Source organism: Gymnogyps californianus, chromosome 20 (assembly GCF_018139145.2).
Source record: "Gymnogyps californianus isolate 813 chromosome 20, ASM1813914v2, whole genome shotgun sequence".
Classification (NCBI taxonomy): domain Eukaryota; kingdom Metazoa; phylum Chordata; class Aves; order Accipitriformes; family Cathartidae; genus Gymnogyps; species Gymnogyps californianus.
This window is the reverse complement of record NC_059490.1, coordinates 9,102,464-9,120,568: the sequence shown is the minus strand read 5'-3', so window position 1 is coordinate 9,120,568 and position 18,105 is coordinate 9,102,464. Positions and strand designations below refer to the sequence as shown.

The following is an 18,105-nucleotide window of genomic DNA, read 5'->3' as shown; positions in this document are numbered from 1 at the left end:
ATAGCAATTAAATTAAGTTGAAGAAAACCACACAGCACAAAAACTATCTGGAGCTACACACTGGCTAGTAAACCCAATTAAGACAGAAAGGGTGGAAGTTTTTCATTTACCTATTGAGCTGCATATGGAGCCTATTCTATAACTATTCTGTGACTACTAGAAAGCAGGCAGAAATATAACTAGACTGATCACTAGCAGTTATCTGACCAGGCATAACTGGTCTGAAAGGGAAACAAGAAGCTTAGCACATAATAAATAATTTCATCCTTTTTCCTATGAACAGTTAGGAAGTTACATTTTCCTCTCTTCCATTCAACGTGCAACAAGCCTGATTAAATTAAGAGGAAATTGAATCTACAGCCACCTTAACCAGGCAGATATTTAGAAGGACACCATTAACTCATTTGCCACCATCATCACATGTTCACTTAAATTGTGAATGCAGTAGTTTCTTCCACTTCATCCATGTAGAAGTATTCCTCAGAAAGGAATTATAATGCACAAATGAATACTAGCCATCCAGATGGACTTGACATTCTAACACTGACAGCCTACTGACAGACATAATGAAATAGCAAAGATGCTCCATGATTACAAGTATGGCACAGCAGCCAGTGGAGTGACACAAGAGCCCTTCCAAAGCTGAGCTAGCAAGGGAAAAAAATTACTTTAAAAGTTTTTATAACAGTGAGTATACCTTGCAGTAAATATACTCTTGCATCTGGCTACTATATTTATTATTACGATCCATGATTTTCACATAAAGTTCCTTAAAGAAGTAGATACTGTCACTAAACAATAGTTTTGTTCCAGCAGTATCTGATGATTAGATGACTGAGCTTTATACAGGTCATTGTGTATAACTAAGCTAGAGTAATCAAACTCCTTCTGAAAACCCCTACCACTAACATGACAACACCAAAACACACCGGCATTGCAGGCTCAAATCTGTTTGACACACGTATAACACCTGTTCACAATGACAGAACAGCATGTAAGCTTCCAGAAATACCTTCCTATCTAACCCCATTCCATCACACTTGGGGTTTCCCGGCTTTTGCCAGTAAAGTTACTTCCATGTCCATGCACATAGACTTAACAATTATTGAATGTACTTTTGTGGAGAGAAAAGACTAAAATTTACACACATCCTAGACTGACACTTGCTCCTTTTATAATTATGCATATAAATCTGCTTTGGGTGAATTCATTGAATAGGAACATTTTAGTTTGTTCCTGAAACTCCTGACCAAACTTAGTCTTCTTTGGTCCCTCACCCTAAAAACAACTTCCCATTCACCAAGCCAACAGATGTTAGAACTACAAATGTGCAAAAGACTTCTAAAACATTGGCTTCCTTTGTGAAAAGACTCTTTCAAAAGTAAGTGTAATCTATAATAAGTGCAATCTTCCTTTCTGGAAAGCTAGCTACTGCCATGCCATGGTAGCCTGACAGGCAGGTCAGAACCAGGGGCAAACCTAGACCCTTGCAGTGGAACTCAGTATCAAACCCAGAACCTGGCTTAAATACTGTATCTAGACCTGGATGAATAAGTCACAGGATTACCATCACATCAGAAAGGGGTCTAAATACAGCTGCAACTCAAGCTCAACATTCTTATCAGTAAGAATAACGGAATAAATCTATACTGACCAAGTGAGTTAATTTTGGTAAAAAAGCGACCACCTTTACTGACTACGCTTCACAGGCTAAACTATCTGGCTAGCCACAGATTCTGCTTTCTATTTCTCCTGTGCGTTGTTTTTCTTTTTTGCCCTACAAGTTACCTGAAAACTAAAAGCAACACAAGAAATGCATACACACAGGGTACACTTTCAGAAATTATTTAGTTTCTGCCCACTAGAATATAACTGGAATAACTGACATGGCTTCACATCTGCTTAGGAACACTTGTGACAGGTAAAATAACGCTTAGTATCTACAGGTACCCTATCCAGCAACTTTCTTCCTAGTCATCACTATTCGTGAGATGTGCCGTTGCTAAATGAGATATTTACAAATGTAAACTATGTAATTACAGTTTTAAAATAAATAGACAACCTTTACATTAGGTAGCAACTTGACAACAAGGTAATAGATCATCCCATTACATCTTTCAAACAAAATGATCTGTGTATGCTGCTCAATTTTTTTTTTTTTTTTGATGAAGAAAATCCTTGGCTCACAATCTATTCTGCAAGAACTTCCTTGGTTTTCTTCCTTTATGCTGGATAATTGTGTAAAAACTCCTTAAGTTTTGTTGGATAGTCTGTCATCACTCCAGTTGCTCCCAGATCAAATGCCCTCTTGTATTCTTGTTCTTCATTCAGTACCCAAATATACACCTGTAAGATGGGATAGAAAGACAAATTATTACAGGAAATACTCAAATTAAAAAAAAAAAAAAAAAAGGTGACTTTTGACCTAAATTGTTTCATGTGAGAGAGATTATGTTGTATATATTTAAAATGATAAATGATTACACCGTGATGCCAAAGGCATGCACACAAACATATCCAACTTCTTCCCCCTTGCCCTCCAAAAGGGGACATTTTCTAGTGGTGACTCCAACTCCATTTCGTTATCTGAGACTTCAGATATTTCTAAAAGTCAAAATATTATTTTGTGAAAAGCCCAAAATAGGTAAGCAGGCTTAAGTTTGGAAGGGGGGGGGGAGAGAGAAACCACCTTAAAGGGATTTAAATTAAAGAGTCTTTTTCCAAGCATACAATTCTTCCTTTGCAACTACAGAACTGCAAATGTAACTGCATAAGCTATTGCTCAGGAACCAAAAACCATCTGATAATCTTAGCAACACAACAGAACATGTTGTGCTCAGGAACCAAAAACCATCTGATAATTCTAGCAACACAACAGAACATGTTGGGGAGAACCTGAAAGCATCTTAAGGCCATATATGGCTGGTTCAAATTCTCACTGGGTTAAAAGCACATTTCCTTTAGCTTTGCCACACTGTACCTGAATGCCCCGAGCAGTGAGGTGGTCAAAAAGTGCTTTCCGCATTAGCAATCTGCGGAAAGGAGAAAGATATTATTTAAGAACTTGAAGTATATATGAAATTTTCAATGTCTGTTGATGTTCTGTAATAAATTTTCCATAGAGTATTTAGATTCAATGTTTTCCACAAGAAAGTGATTAGAAACCTTATTATAGAAAACTTTTAGTTCAAGCAACTCAAGACTGGTTAACACAGATACAAATATCCATAGCTAATGCAAATTTCTAGGTATCAACTCTTCTGAAGATAACTGCAGCAGACTCCTCCTTCATCGTACAGATACCCTGTACCACGACCGATGAATCAATCTCTTCGCTTTCAGAAGGGATTTTATCCTTCACACCAGAAGACATGAAAACTCCACTGGCCACTCAAGAAATCAAACTAACAGATGTCAGACACAGAAGCAAGAGCCAGAAGACACTCGTTGCAATCACATTCAACCTCTGAAAGCATATACTAAGCTTCCTCTGAAGCACAGATATTCTTAAACTGCAAAGTGTTCCATGTAAGCCAAACCGCATCTCCTCCAACAACATTATGAAACAGTCACAATCCCATGAAATGTGAAAGCTGCATTCTGAATCTACTTGCATGCTAATTAGCTGAACATACTTAACGACAGAAACTAAATAGACTAAATTGGAATAATGCCCACTGTTACTGCACCTCAGTATGTTTCAGTGTATGAAAAATAAAAACATACGGGAACACCTACATAACACTTGAACACGATTTATGCTGCACTGACGAAAAAGTTAGAAGAAATTGAAAAAAATACAACATAACAAGTAGCTATACCAATAGCTAGTCTCAGTTGCTTGAGCCAACTGTTAATGTATAGGCAAAACATAAAAAAAATTTCATCAGATTAAAATCTTACGTGTCAGCTAGCCAGATAATAAATTTCTGGCTTCTTGTCATCTTCTGTGGTTCTTTCAGCCTGTTGAGGAAGAGGAAACAAAAAATTACCAGAGCACAGATTAAAATATTATTTGATATGTTCCTGCAAAAGGAACACGATGAATTAATCTTGCAGTTTCTCAAATTAGAGCAGTAATTTCACTGCCTCAGACAGTGACTTACAATTGGGTTACACAAGAGAAATGTACTACATTTAAGAGAAGCAGCAGAGATGGGTATTCAGCAGCATTTTGAGTAAAGTATGAGAAATAAAGAGCATGTGAAATCTCATATCCGCACTATTACTGACTTGCCTCTTGACCTTATTCAGACCACTTTGTTCTCAAGAAAGAGGGAGAAAAGTGCAAGAATTAGTTATTTGTACAGCACTGCTACATACTACTATCTAGATGGCATCAGCACAAGCTGCATTGTAAAGGCAGCTGCATGAAGGCGGTATTTACAGGAGATGCTGTAAACAGGGAACACTGATATACACAGGCACCCCACACTAACAGCCAAGTAACTCAGAGCTGGCTAGAGACGGGTTAAATACAGAGGAGCAGAAGATTTCCACAGCTTTCTCTTAGGAATATACAAAAGTGCCTGAACTAAGAAAACAGTATCCTCAGCCCGAGGATACTGACTAAACCAATGCTCAAGCTGGCATTATCGTTCGCTTGCTTTACTATCATTTCAGTGCAGCACCCACCGACGGACTCTAACTCACTTGAGGATGATTGAAGGCATGGGAATTTCCAAGAATTCTTCCTTGAAAGGAATGAATGGCAGCAGACCAGTGTAGAACAGGCCAAGAAGCAGGAGGACACGTTGCAAACAGAAGATGATGGGAATGTCAGCATTCTGCAGGAACCAGGAAAGGAAGATTCTAAATTATCTTGGTAGATTGTTGAGTCTGTTGCAATTAAATTTACTTATCAATGCACATTTAAAGTTTAGCACTTGCACCTAAAGATTAGGCTGCCAACCGTTTATGATGCGCCTGCCACTGAATTTAAGTTACTCTTTCTGGTAGCTTGTAATCCAAGCAAAAGTTTTACACAATTTGAAGGGGCATTGGGACCTGAAAAGGTAAAGTTTCACTGGTTGCAGTACTGCTTTTGTTACCTGTCTTCATCATCTTTCCAGACTGCATGACACTGTGCAGCGTTTTGTCTTAGACTAGTATTACTGCAAAGAACAAGCTGTGCTTTAGCACAGGACTTGTTACAGTTTGATATCACATCAACTCGCTTCACAACAGTTTTTTAAAGATGCTGGTTTATGAACCAAAATATTTGGGCATTGATGCTATGAAAATGAACAAATATAACTGCTGTTCAGGTAGGAAATGGTGTGTTATCCTGCACAGATAAATCAGAACAATATCTGTACTCTCAACTAGATTCAATTTCACTCAGGTGCATGACTCCCTCAAACTAAGCACAATTTTAATTTAATTCTAAATTGTACAATTCCTCAGCACAAAAAGGAATAGAATCTGTAGCTGTAAAACAGCTTTATATACCAATATAACTGTGTGTCAACTAGTGGCCACATCCATTATTTTCATAAAAAGAAACACACAATAAGCAATCCTTAGAAAAATTGCTTTTGTACCAGATGAATGATGTGCAAAACAGGCTCTAAGACTTCCTGGCATAAAATCATAACACCTTATATTTTATAGAACAAGAATAAAACATGATTAAGCTTAATTCCTCAAGTATTTTATTGAAGAGTATATGGGTTTTCACTGTGCTTGACTTACTGTAACAGTGTAGTAAGCAGAATACAATCTAAGCACAAAATTTCTCATCGCATCTAAAAGTCTGGCATAGCTGGCTACATCTTGATTTACAGGGTGCTTTTCTGTACATTTTGTCACCACAGTAACAAGCAGGCAAGAAGAACGAAGCTTAGCTGGACTCATTCTTACCTCCTTAAGACACTTTGATACAACCTCGTAATTGACATTCCCCCATACTGTCAAATGTTCTCGCTTATACTGACTCACCAGCTCTGAAACCTGCAATATAAAAAAGCAGAATCCTAACATGTACTCATTGAAAATTATGTGCAACATTCTTTAACTGGAACTCTGCTTGCTACTTTTCAACTACATAAGCCATTACAGAACAGAAAATTCTTCTAGACTCTCTCCCATCTTCAGATGATTGTGCTGCTTTGACTGGAAAGAAACAGGTGATCAGGTCAAAAGATAAAAGGAAAGACCGTTATACCTACAAAAAACCCTAGAGAATTTAAGAAAACTAGATGGCAAAATAGTATCTGATGGAAAGCAGGTTTCCTTTTCTGTGATGAACACTTATATTCACACTGACATCGTATTTTTATGCTGCTTTGGCAGGCAGCTGTCCATAAGAAGACCCTTCATATGAAGTACAAACCAAACATGTCTCTAGCAGTGTAGCATCAGTTTCATGCCAAGATAAAGGGTCAGTAAAGAGCTGTTTGCTGAATATCTTGCACCAGATCACTTCTCTGTCCTCTGTATTACCTCGTACATGAAGCAAGATCTAACACGTGAAGGATGAAGCAGTCCAACAACACAGATTTTAGTATCACAGACTGCTATCAACTCCAAGAAACTTTTCTTTTGGAATTTCAACATCATTACATGACATTCACTCTCAGTTGAGCACAGATTTTCACGTACCTTTTTGATCAACACATTGTTGTTCACTTTGATGTCAATGTTGACAGGAGTTTGTGGAAATGCCTCAAACACCTCTTTCAGGAGTGGAATACGGTTATCTTTTCCCTCACAGTGACATTCTGGGGAAACAAGAAAGTTGTCACTGCTGTGGCCATTTTTAATGTACCGTAGATAAAAGCTGAGATGTCAGAGCGCTTATTATCTTAAAATTTAAAAGAGTACATAGTTCCTAGAATTAGCACGTTTTTAAACTTAAAAAAAAAAATTTTTACTTCACTCAGATAGTTGTAATTAATTATGACAAGCTCATTTCCGTAATGAAAATGCCCTGAGCATATTGCATATTTAAGTTTTAACTTCATGAAATTCAGTCATTATTTAGCAACAGTAGGAGTGCAGGCATCATTAAAATCCTGAAATAGCAAACATGGGCTCAGTTACCACGTACCAAATGCAATGAGATTAATATGCAACAAGACCAAATGAGAAAAACTTTTCCTTCTAGGAAAATTTACTGGAGAAGCATAATGAGTAAAGGGAACAGAAGGCAAAATCTCCAAATTTTATTGTCTGAAACTGCTTGTGGCTCTAAGGAATTAACTGAAGGCTCTCGCCATTTCTTTGTATTATTGTACATAAACAAAAGATATCTAAGTGTGAAAATAACATGTCATGGAACTCATCTTTTTTTAGTGCATTTTAAGTATTTTGCAATTTTGAACAGAAAAGTTTAACACTAAATTTGCTTGCTGGGCAACTGAAATATGGAAAGGCTACACAGATAGTCATAAAGCCCCTCAAGCAAACACGTCCGATATCATCTCTGGTAGCCTCTTCTGGAAGTTCTCTCAGTTTTAGCCTGTATGCTTTATTCAAATTACAGTCCCATGAATCACAGTTTTCACCAGAAAACAGGTTAGTCTTCTAGGTTTTCCTCTCTTGCAGCGATATTGGTACTGAACTTAAGTCATACATAGAGTAACTACTACTCTTTTCATTCACCCTTCTGAAAATGTCTGTACTGTCTGACATCTTGTAGTACTTCAAGCCCAGAGCGGACCAGCACAATGGCATTTGAGTTGTAAAGAAACTCTCTTCTGCCTTCTCTTCGTTTTTCGGAACAACAAATTTTCAATCAGCGCCCTCTGAAGAGCTCCCAAGGGAACTGGAAAGCAGTTGTAAGAAGTAGACAAGCAAACAATTGAAATGTTTACTTGGAAAAAGTATCTTACATCTTAAACTTAGTCACTGCCAACTGGTATGAAAGAAATATATTTTGGTTTCTAAAGCTAGGATTATATTTTCCTTTTAAGACTTCTCTTATCAAGACCCTGATAGAAGCAAATCCACTTTTCTATTCCCTTTGCCAAAATAAGAAATTGCCACACTACTACAATAATGGAAAATTAGTTACTGTAAATTTAGACAGCAAGAGACAAAAAACTTACCTTTCTGAAATGTCACATCCAACTTGCACAGATATGGTGGAAGTTCCTTAAAAATAAAGGGAAATGGAACACTAATTCAAGTGCAGGGATATAATAATGACGTCTCTTGAAAAAGACAAAAAAAAAATTATAATTCATAAACCATGTAAGTTATCTTTAAAGACAAAAATCATGGTTTTTTTAAATCTTCTTGCCCAAAGTGATTTAGAAGCACTGCGTTCATTCTTACTTGAACTATTTGGCATTCTTAGACTTATGTTACCTGTAGCTGAATAAGGCAAAACATTTCCAGACGCCTGTCTGAAAATTCTGAGAATTCTACTTAAATATCAGATGGAAAGACAGTTCTGTAAAACAGGCTTGTAAAACTGTCAATGCAGGTGGGATTCATCTACCAGTTTCCCCATTAAAAAGCTGGTCACACAAGAAGGAGCTTGCTGATTAAGCTTCCTCTGTCATCAGTATGGCAAAACAGGCCCACCTCCAGAAACCTATTCATCCAACCTATTATTGGAGGGAGTTAATCACCCTCTGGGAATGTGCCGGTTTTTCTCCCTTGACTACACAGGGACCCTAGATAACTTTTTTTCCCAAGTCAGACAAGATGAATCCTCTCCTTAGATTTTGGATACCAGACATACACACACATGCAGACAACTTTCCTGCCCACCCCAGCCACTCTACAAATGCATTTTTAAACATCATCTAGCACTAACATTTTTTCTTCAACTTACAGAGTATTTGAGGTCGGATATGTTGACATCAACTCCTGTTGATCTCTTCAGGTTCTCATCATGGGACACAACCACTTGCTCATCTTTCGTCAGGTGACAATCTAGCTCCAACATGTCTGTTCCTATATTAACCGCACTGGAAGCAAAGAAGTCTGCCTTGGACCACACTTGTATTTTGTACAGGTCCAAACCTAACACATGTACGTTATTCAAGTAAACTAATCCCACTGGAAGTACTTTAGATGCTTTATGATGCAATGAATCCTCACAATCTTGCTGCAAAGTAAGAAGCAAATAACTCTGTTGCAGTGGGAAAGCTGATGCAAGAATAAACAACGTATCATGAATCAGAGATGGGATTTGAACTCGGGAGCTTTGGCTCCGTCTTCCATAGAAATCAAGTAGCACACCTGTCGATTGCAGCCTACCACCTCAGTATTGAGAAACCTACTTCTAAAGTATTGTTTCAGAATCTTGAGTGTGATGTTTATTAGTATCAGCACATGTACCACTGGAAGAAGTGAGCTCTTTTAAAGAAGTAATCTATTTTGTGGTAAGCATAAACAACAAATGATAGGGATGTGAAAGCCTTTTTTTACTTGATTTAAGCTAATCAGGAATGGATGGATCAGGAAACTAGCAATGGAGCTTTCAGGCTTTTGGCTTTTTCGGCTAGCAAAACTACATTATTTAAAAATTATTATTACTTTAATGAAAAAGTTTTAATCTTAAATAAAAAAAAAATAAACCACTAAAACACCCAGTCATATTTTTCAAAGAAAAATAGCTATTCCTGTTGCAATCCACTGCTTTGAAAAGTTCTAATCCAATCCCAAATCCACTCTATAGAAGCTTAGCTCATAGGACAAGGAGTAAAGAAAGCACAAAGTAGTAATAATATTGATGAAAAATAAGTACAAGAAACCTCACACCAGAACAGAAAAACTAAGCTTTACTCCAACGAGAAGTGAATTGCTCATTTCACTAGAAAAGATACTCAGAAGGTATCATTCCAGCAGACAGCTAGAAGTCCCAGCCTGAAGTCTGAACACTTCCTTCAAAACACTGAGCTGTTCTTTTTATCTACCTATGAACAAACCTGTAACATCTGAGTACAGTCTATATGGGACCCAAAGCTCTGCGACTTTAGAAACAGCCTTTTCCTTAAGAAAAGGGCTTCATTGACTGCTGAAGTACATACATGCCATAAACATTCACGAATGCAATAACAAAACAAAAAAGATTAGAACATACTCTCCCTAAAGTGTTTAACACAATTTGTGGTCCAGCTGGGATAATGATCAAGAAGAGGGCTGTCAAATTAAAACCAACTTGTTAACTGTTTTCCAGTGCCACTAATTAAAAATTAGGAGAGGAACAAAATCCTATTACACATGGAAGATACACAGCCTGTTCTGTGTAATTTTTCCTCCTGAGGAAAAGCATCTCCAAATATGCTGCAGGAGATTTGCCAAATTTGTAGAAGACGTTCCCATCTAGTACCATGTATTACCATTTAACCAGCAAAATTTATTAGAAATATTACTGCTTAAAAAATTCAGGACTGATGCTGCATGGAAAAAGGAGAACAACAACTTTCCTTGTTAACAAATTTGAGAATGTGCCAGGCACTTACTAGCAGCTTGCTGCTAAATAAGCTTCCTTAAAGTGCTGAGTTTTTTCAGCTGGAAATCAGTTTGTTCTGCAGCTCTGTAATAACACATCAAATCTACGTTGCTCCAGAGAAGACTCCAGATGCTCTCCAGATTCCGAAGAGTGTGTTGGTTTCAGATCCAACTGCTCCAGAACTCAAATTGTGAAGCAGGCTCACATTTGCAAATTAGGATGATAGAGCTCTTTGCTTATGTTTAACTCCAACTATTTTCAAGTAAAAGGACATACCAGGAAATATGCAAGAAAAGCCTTACCTTGGAAACTAAGTTCCATTAGGCAAGGCCTAATTTAGCACAATGTATAGAGTTTATAAATACTAAGTTGACCACGTACTTTTATCACTGTAACTACAGTGTTTAAAGCTTTCTCTCCAAACCAAGTACATTCATAAAAGAAAAGGAAATACAATAAGAAAATATCTGGAGAGTTTACTTAGCAGCTTCATGTCAAGACAATGCTAAAGTACGTGGCTGTGTTAGGGACAATTAAACTGGTAGTTGAATTCTTACAATATCTTTTATGCCAGATCCTCAAATACTTTAAGACACTACAAGTGTCTCTCTTAGCTGAAAATCAATTATTTTAAAATCTAAAACCACCACAGAAGCATTTAAATACAGTATAACATGATTACAGCCCAAAAAATCTACTAAGCATTTTACCATGCAAAACCAAAAAAATACAGTCTGTGGTACAAAAAGCTTATAATTGCTTTCCAGAATATTTATAAGTTAAGCTAGTATAGAACGTGAAATTACCAATAAGGCCGCCTCCTCCTCCCATACACTTTGTTTATATGTTACTATAATAATGTCTTCATTATCATGCAACAGTAGTAAATATTCTCCAATCACTGTTAAAGTGTAAATAGCATAAATAAAACTACTTGTTTGTCAATACTTAGGTTACTGTCAACAAGGCAAAACGAAGGTCTTACGCTGCAGACAAGCCTTCTCTTTTGGATTCAACTACATCAATGGTCAAATATGCCTGCTTATCCAAACCTGCAGAAACAGCTCTTGCAGGCATGCCCTATTTGGCTTCATGCAAAATCTGATGGATTATAAATTGATTAGTTCATACAAGTCATCTGAGCCAATCCAGGTAATTTTTCACCATGCAGATCGCCAATTTTCTACCCAATTCCTTTTGCTAGCTTACCAGTGGAGTTGGGAATGAGCAGATGGGAAGGACAAAGCCTTTACCCTTTCACAGAGGAAGCCAGACGACTTTCTACTGCCTAATGCAAGGTAATTGCTCTGACTCTGCTTTCTGCAGAAGTAATATGCCTTTATTATTCAACCAAGACAATCTCAAACCAAGTTACTGAACTTTGCTATTGGCAGTTGTGATGAGTTCAAAAAGTGGATCTCAACGCATTTGTTACACTATAGTTGTAAAATAATTAAAATGGTCAGAAGAGAGTCAGACAAATGTCTGCATTATCACAAAACATTATTTGACTCCTAGTACAGTCCTTACTCTAAGTACTACAGCTTACTTCTGGGAATGAAATAAAAATAGGTTAGGGTGTAACTTTCTTTGCAAGAGCCCTATACATATAAAACCAGGATGATACTAAATGAAAATTAAGAAAAGTTTAAAAAAAAGAAGCACTTTGCAGAAAGTGTGGTAGCAGACTTGAAAAAAGGCAGGCCAGCAGGAAAAAAACCACAAAACTATGCTAAGCTTCCATGGAGATAGAAAATACTGAGTACTTTGAATAGCACTGTTCGGTTGGGAAAGCTGGCACTCCTCAGTCTGCAAGGAAATGTGCAAACTGATGAGGCTACTTAGCACAAAGCAAACTAAAAAAACCCAAACAAACCAAAGACAAGCCTACATAATTTGGTCACTTCTCATTGGCAGCTGGAGTTTTAGATACACTTCTTTTTCAAATGCCTTTGAGAACCTTGTTAGAATTCACTACTTAAATGCTGGAGGCCTAAAAGGCTTTCCAGTACCAACTCCATTTTAAACCCCTAGATAAGAGGCTTTCACACATTGTGCCAATGAAGTATGGGTATGAAAGGGAAAAACATAACACAAACATTTTTAACAGCTTTACAGATGGTATATTAAAAGTTAGTTAACATTAGGATTTCAGTCACAATAATTCTAGAAGACAAATTATTAACCTTCTATATAGAGGAGGGAACTGAATACCATGAAACTGTGGAACATCTAAGGGAATTGCTTACAGCCATAATAGCAGTCAACTGATTCAGACTTCCCGAAATCCAGCCTTCTATGCTAATTAGCATATTGGTATAGGCTGTAATTGAAATACCTTTTGAGAAACATCAATGTATCTAGAAAAAAGTGTGTGATATTAGTTACGAAAAGTAGCCTTATAACGATAAATAAATTAATGGAAGTAATCACCATTAAACATGGAAGCAGTATTGTTTATGTTTTATTAGCTAGCACAGGAGGAATCAGGCCTCACGAGTTTTATTTCCAATTGCCAGTCTACCACATTATTGTGTACAAATTATAGTTTGTGGTATCCCAATTCCTTCCTGTTTAAATTGGAGTGATGTTTAGCAATCCACAGAAGTCATCCAAAGGAGAGATGACTTTCAGAAATAGGACACTCTACTCCAAACAACTGATGGAAGTCCTATCTTTCTTGATTGCTTCACTCACTAAAGACAATGAGAACACTGCTAATTTAGGCATTATTGGTTCCATTTGTACTCACTGGTGAAAGGCTGCCATCGTGTTTTCCAGGTTCTCTCCAGCACCTACAAAAAAACCAAAAACTAAAACATGTACGATACCCTTTTCCTCCCCTCAATCCCAGTGGAAATAAATAGAAAATAATAGATTAAAAAATTTACATATTTTGAGGAAATATTTGGAGGAATGAGTATGAAGCTAGAGTCAGAAATCTGTTGCTCTAACTACTGGGAACAAGAGACAGACTTTCTCAAGGTAAACAATTGGGGCGGGGGGGAAGAGACTTATCTTGGATTTGTATAACACTTTGAATATACAAAACAAAGTGTTTATTTTACCAGAGGTTGGGTGCCCTGTTTTTCCTTAAAGGCATTGTATTTGGCTATGACAACATGCTCCACAGACATAGGAACAGTATATACAAAAAGCCTATTTCAGAGTTAGTGGGAGGAGTAATAAGGGGAAAGGTAACTAAAGGGGAAAAAAAAACCAAGGAAAAAAGTGCCCAAGACTCTCTAAAGCTGATATTCTCTAAACACATAACCCAGTTGATGCTCAAAGAGGTAACAAACTCTTTTTTCAGTGCAAGGATACTTCCTGAAACAGCACAAATGTGTCAATAAAGGTTTATGCTGCTGGCAAAGGGAGGTGTCATACACAAGGAATGAAAGACACATCAACTCCAGTTAAGAAATGAAAGGACACACAAATTAAATTTTCTCTCAGGCAGGAGTAAACTCTGCAACTCTTAAGCCATCACAATCTACATAAAAATCTTTGAAAATCAGCCTGGTTAGGGACTGGAAAAGGTTGTGCCTTCTCCCTCCCTCAGAAAATAGGCAATATTATATACTGAAGAACAAAACAACTTCAGGAAGATACATGTACTGATAAGGATAGCTATGCAAATTTTAACTACTCTTTGACAGCAATGAATGACAGACTTTGTAAATAGCAATTATAAAAGCTCCAATTAAGGCCTTGCCTATTAACAAGACCTCACCAGTACATACTTATCTAAGCCTGTGTTTAGTTACTTAATGAAAGCAACGCAATTCTATGCACGTGCAACTAGCAATTTAAAGTTACCAGGTTAGCTTGCATTGGTAAGTTTACAAAATGAAAGACTTAACTGACTTAGAATCATAATGACAAAATCTGCATGGTTTAACGTAAACCAATACGGTAAGTCCACAGCAGCTTCTGTGATTAGACATTCACCAATATTTTATGGAATTTGATTGCAGAACTAGGAATAGACTGAGTGGCAAAAGTGACCGAGGGATAGAGGAAAGCATGAGAATCTCATCGTATACTTCTGACGATTACCTAACAGATGGGAAAAACCTGCGCAAGACCTGGATGATTAGTTATAAGTTAACTGCAATAAAAACTGAAGTTTTAGATAACTTATCAACTGTGACAATACAGCCCATACATCCTTAATGGTAAGAGAGGTCAAAAAAACCTGAGTCAGTCTTCAATTTGTGAACAAAACAACAGTATCCTAACATTTCTGGGCAGAAATTTCCAAAAATAAAACTTTAAGCGACTGATCTAACAAGTCACATGTTAGGGAGGTAGGTACGGTGAGTCAAACCAGTTAGCAACAAAACGTCTGACTTGTAGTGTTTTGGGGAAATGAGGAAAAGAGTTGAGAGATCAGCTGAAACAGGAATTCTAAATCAGCAACATGGCTTTCACAAACCACACTCAGAAAAGGGAACAACGACAAGCAAGTGATTTGATGTACTAAATAATTTTCCCTCCTTAAAAATGAAAAGCCTGGGCTGACTGAAAGGCTTCTGACATTTACTTAAATGTACCTGCAGATTCACATGGTGTCCATTTGCATTGTTGCATTTCCCATGCAGAAATTACCTTCCCCAGCACACTTTAGCATGCTGTGAGCCAAAACGGCCATATCCAAACATTATGATTGCATACGCTAACTTGGAAAGCACCACCATGGGACAAGAGGGAGTCAATGTCAAGCACTGGCTCCAGAAGATGACCCTTAGAAGTTCTGTTGGTTTGGGTTTTCCCCCCCGCAACGTAAGCAAAGAAGCCTTTTAGGAAGAATGCTGCCAGCACGTGAAGGGGAGGTGATTGTTCCCCTCTACTCAGCACTGGTGAAACCACATCTGGAGTGCCGTGTCCAGTTCTGGGCTCCAAAGTACAAGACAGACGTAGATCTACTGGAACAAGTCCAGAGAAGGGCTGTGAAAATTAAGGGATGAAAGATTCTTGCATACAATGAGAGGCTGAGGGTGCTGGAATTGTTTAGCCTGGAGAAGAGAGGCTCAGGAGGATCTTACCAACATGTATAAATACCAGATGGGAGGGGGTAAAGAAGACTGAGCCAAAGCCTTCTCAGTGGTGCCCAGTGAAAGGACAAGAGGCAACAGGAACAAACTGAAATACAGGAAATGCAGTTTATAAGCGTAAGAAAAAAACCTTTTTTTATTGTAAGAGTGATCAAACTCTGGAACAGGCTGCCTGGAAAGGTTGTGGAGCCTCCATCCTTGGATGTATTCAAAACTTAACTAGACAAGGTCCTGATCAACCTGCTCTAGTTGCCCCTGCTCTGGTCAGACGAGATGATCTTCAGAGGTCCCTTCCAATCTCAACTATTCTCTGATTCTGTAAAAATCACATGCTACCCTGTCTCAAAGACCCTGCAATCCAGTCCATGCAGCTAGCATTGACAGAGGACTCTAACACAGAATATCAAGACTTAATTACTGATCTCAGAAATGACCAATTTTAAAATTATGCAGAAGTGAAGAAATAATTCAGGGATGCTTCCATTGACAAGCTATAAACTGAGGTAAGAAAATTCTTGCATGAAGAAAGAAGCAAAATCAAAACCCACAGACTTAAAAAACTTCACACTCAAGGCTTCATCTCAGAGAGGAAAAAGCCAAACAAGTTAAGTGTTACCTTGATCTCCGAAGTTAATAGGAGTAATGCAATAGGAAACATGACACTAAGTCTAAAGCTACAGCATGACTAAAGCCTGATGAGAATTTAAGTCCCACAGGAATTTAAGTTACAAGGTAAACACTACAGAGAGTAAAGAGTAAGTGATCTTCAGTCTCACGGTACCCGATGAGCAAAAAGCTGCTGAGATGTTGTTTAAGTGTTGTACTTCTACGGTAGGTGCATTTCACAGTATACTTGCGGACACAGAACAATTCAAAGACTGTGACTTTCTGAACATGTAATGAGTAATCCTCCATTGAGTAAGGCTTTCCTGTTGTTCTAATGGTGCTTAGCGCAACTGGCCGAAACACTTGCATTCTAGGCTTAGGGCTGTATATGTTAACTAACGTCACTGCAAAGAAGCGAGAACAAAAGAAGATTAAGGAGATCATACCAAGTTCCAACAAAGTCATCCGCAAGTTTTTAATAGCTTGCAAATTAACAAACAGGTAACAACCAAAATTGAGAACCTTTGTTCGTTGAATGAAAATACCCACCTACCAGGAAATGGCTAATATACACATTCCAAACCAAAAGGTGCATTTTATGCTATACTTAAGACTATAAAGAAACTTAAATCTGTCGTATAAACAAAAGAAATGCAAGTAATAAAACCTGTAAGAGATCAGCTCTAGTTTTTGTATTTTAATAATTCAAGGCAGTAGCAGTAGTTAAGGACCATTGGCTAGAACTGTGATCAAACACTGCGTAAAATGGCACTAGATACGACATTGAAAACTGTTTAAACTCAGCATCTGACATATCTCCCACAGAATTTTGGGAAAAATATTTACTAGAAAACTGACTATTTTCACGAATTGAATGAGGCAGCAGGGAAAAGCGCAAAACTGATCTTCACAGAACAGGAAAATACAATTTTCTGTATTTTTTTTTTCCTCCCAATGCTTTGGAGAAGGTAGAAGAAACTTTAAAAGCATCTTTTAGCTATTTCAGACAGAAGCAACCTGCCTACCCACAAGGCCTTGGCACAAGGTGTACGGAGGGGACAAGACTCTCAAAATGGGATCGGTTTTAACACGGCACTGAACCATCAACTGCCTCCAACAGCAAGGGGAGCAAGAACAAAGTCACAGCAAACTGCATTTCTCCTGAAACCAGAAAGCAAAGCAAATAGGCAGTCAGAGGCAAGAAGATTGATCTTTTGTACCTGATCTAAGCAACAGTCAGCCACCTCTCTCGTTAGAAACACCGTAATACGGAATCATTAGTAAGAAAAAAATACATCCGTTTGAGAGGGAAAACCATCACGACCCACGTAAAACAAGCTGATTTCGGCTGACGCGTTTTGAGTTCGGAGATTAATTCAAGCTTTGAAATCAAGCACTGGTCAGCAGGTGGCACCTAAAATTAGGTTGCGGGAGGAAGGTTTAAAGGAAGCCCGCTGCGAGCGACGGGCACCGCGCAGCAGCCCCTCAAAACCCTCCCGACAGGGCTCTGGCAGCGCCCGCCCGCACCGGGCGTCAGGGAGAGAAGCGTCCTGAGGGAGCGGGGAGGCATCGCCCCGCGGGGGCGAGGGGAGCCCCTCTCCGCCGGGAGCCGGGGAGGCTGCAGCCCTCAGGAGCGGCGGGCGGCCGCAGCCTTCGCCTGCCTGAAGGGAGGGCGGGAAGCGGCGCCCCCGGAGCCGCGGCGAGCAGGGTCCCCCCCCCCCAAACCCCCTCACTCACCGCCGCGGTGGGAAATGTGCCGGCAGCGGAAGCGCTGCCGCTTGGGCCGGTGGAGCAACCCCGGACACTTGAGGAGAAGCGCCGAGGTGAGGACGTATCCGCCCAGCGTGGAGAGCAGGTACAGCGTCGCCGACATCCTGTCCCTCTCGCCTGCTACCCGGCTCCCCGCCCGGCTTCGCCCGTCCTGTCCCACCCCTCGCCCGGCCCGGCCCGCAGCCGGCTCCCAGCGAAGCGGCGGCGCTGCGGGAGCCGCTGCCACTGCGGCCGCGCAGCCGCACCGCCTCCCCTCCGCCC

The 18,105-nt window shown here is 39.0% G+C and overlaps 1 protein-coding gene across 1 annotated transcript; it reads right to left on the bottom strand.

Moving 5' to 3' along the window:
• Positions 1-1,250: 1,250 nt before the first annotated feature.
• Positions 1,251-17,947, bottom strand: GDPD1 (glycerophosphodiester phosphodiesterase domain containing 1). Its single transcript, XM_050908758.1, has 10 exons — positions 17,812-17,947; positions 13,164-13,206; positions 8,786-8,921; positions 8,052-8,097; positions 6,604-6,722; positions 5,863-5,952; positions 4,654-4,787; positions 3,904-3,963; positions 2,981-3,032; positions 1,251-2,346 (listed from the first exon to the last, which is right to left on the bottom strand). The coding sequence occupies exons 1-10, from the start codon at positions 17,945-17,947 to the stop codon at positions 2,224-2,226; spliced, it is 939 nt and encodes a 312-aa protein (XP_050764715.1). The 3' UTR covers positions 1,251-2,223.
• Positions 17,948-18,105: the final 158 nt, after the last annotated feature.

Coding starts and splice junctions, on each gene's coding strand:
- GDPD1 (XM_050908758.1), bottom strand. CDS start 17,947: ATGTCGGCGACGCTGTACCTGCTCTCCACGCTGGGCGGATACGTCCTC. Junction 13,207..17,811: donor GCACATTTCCCACCGCGGCG/GTGAGTGAGGGG, acceptor GTTTTTTTGTAG/GTGCTGGAGAGAACCTGGAA. Junction 3,964..4,653: donor ATGCCTTCAATCATCCTCAA/GTGAGTTAGAGT, acceptor CTTCCTCAACAG/GCTGAAAGAACCACAGAAGA.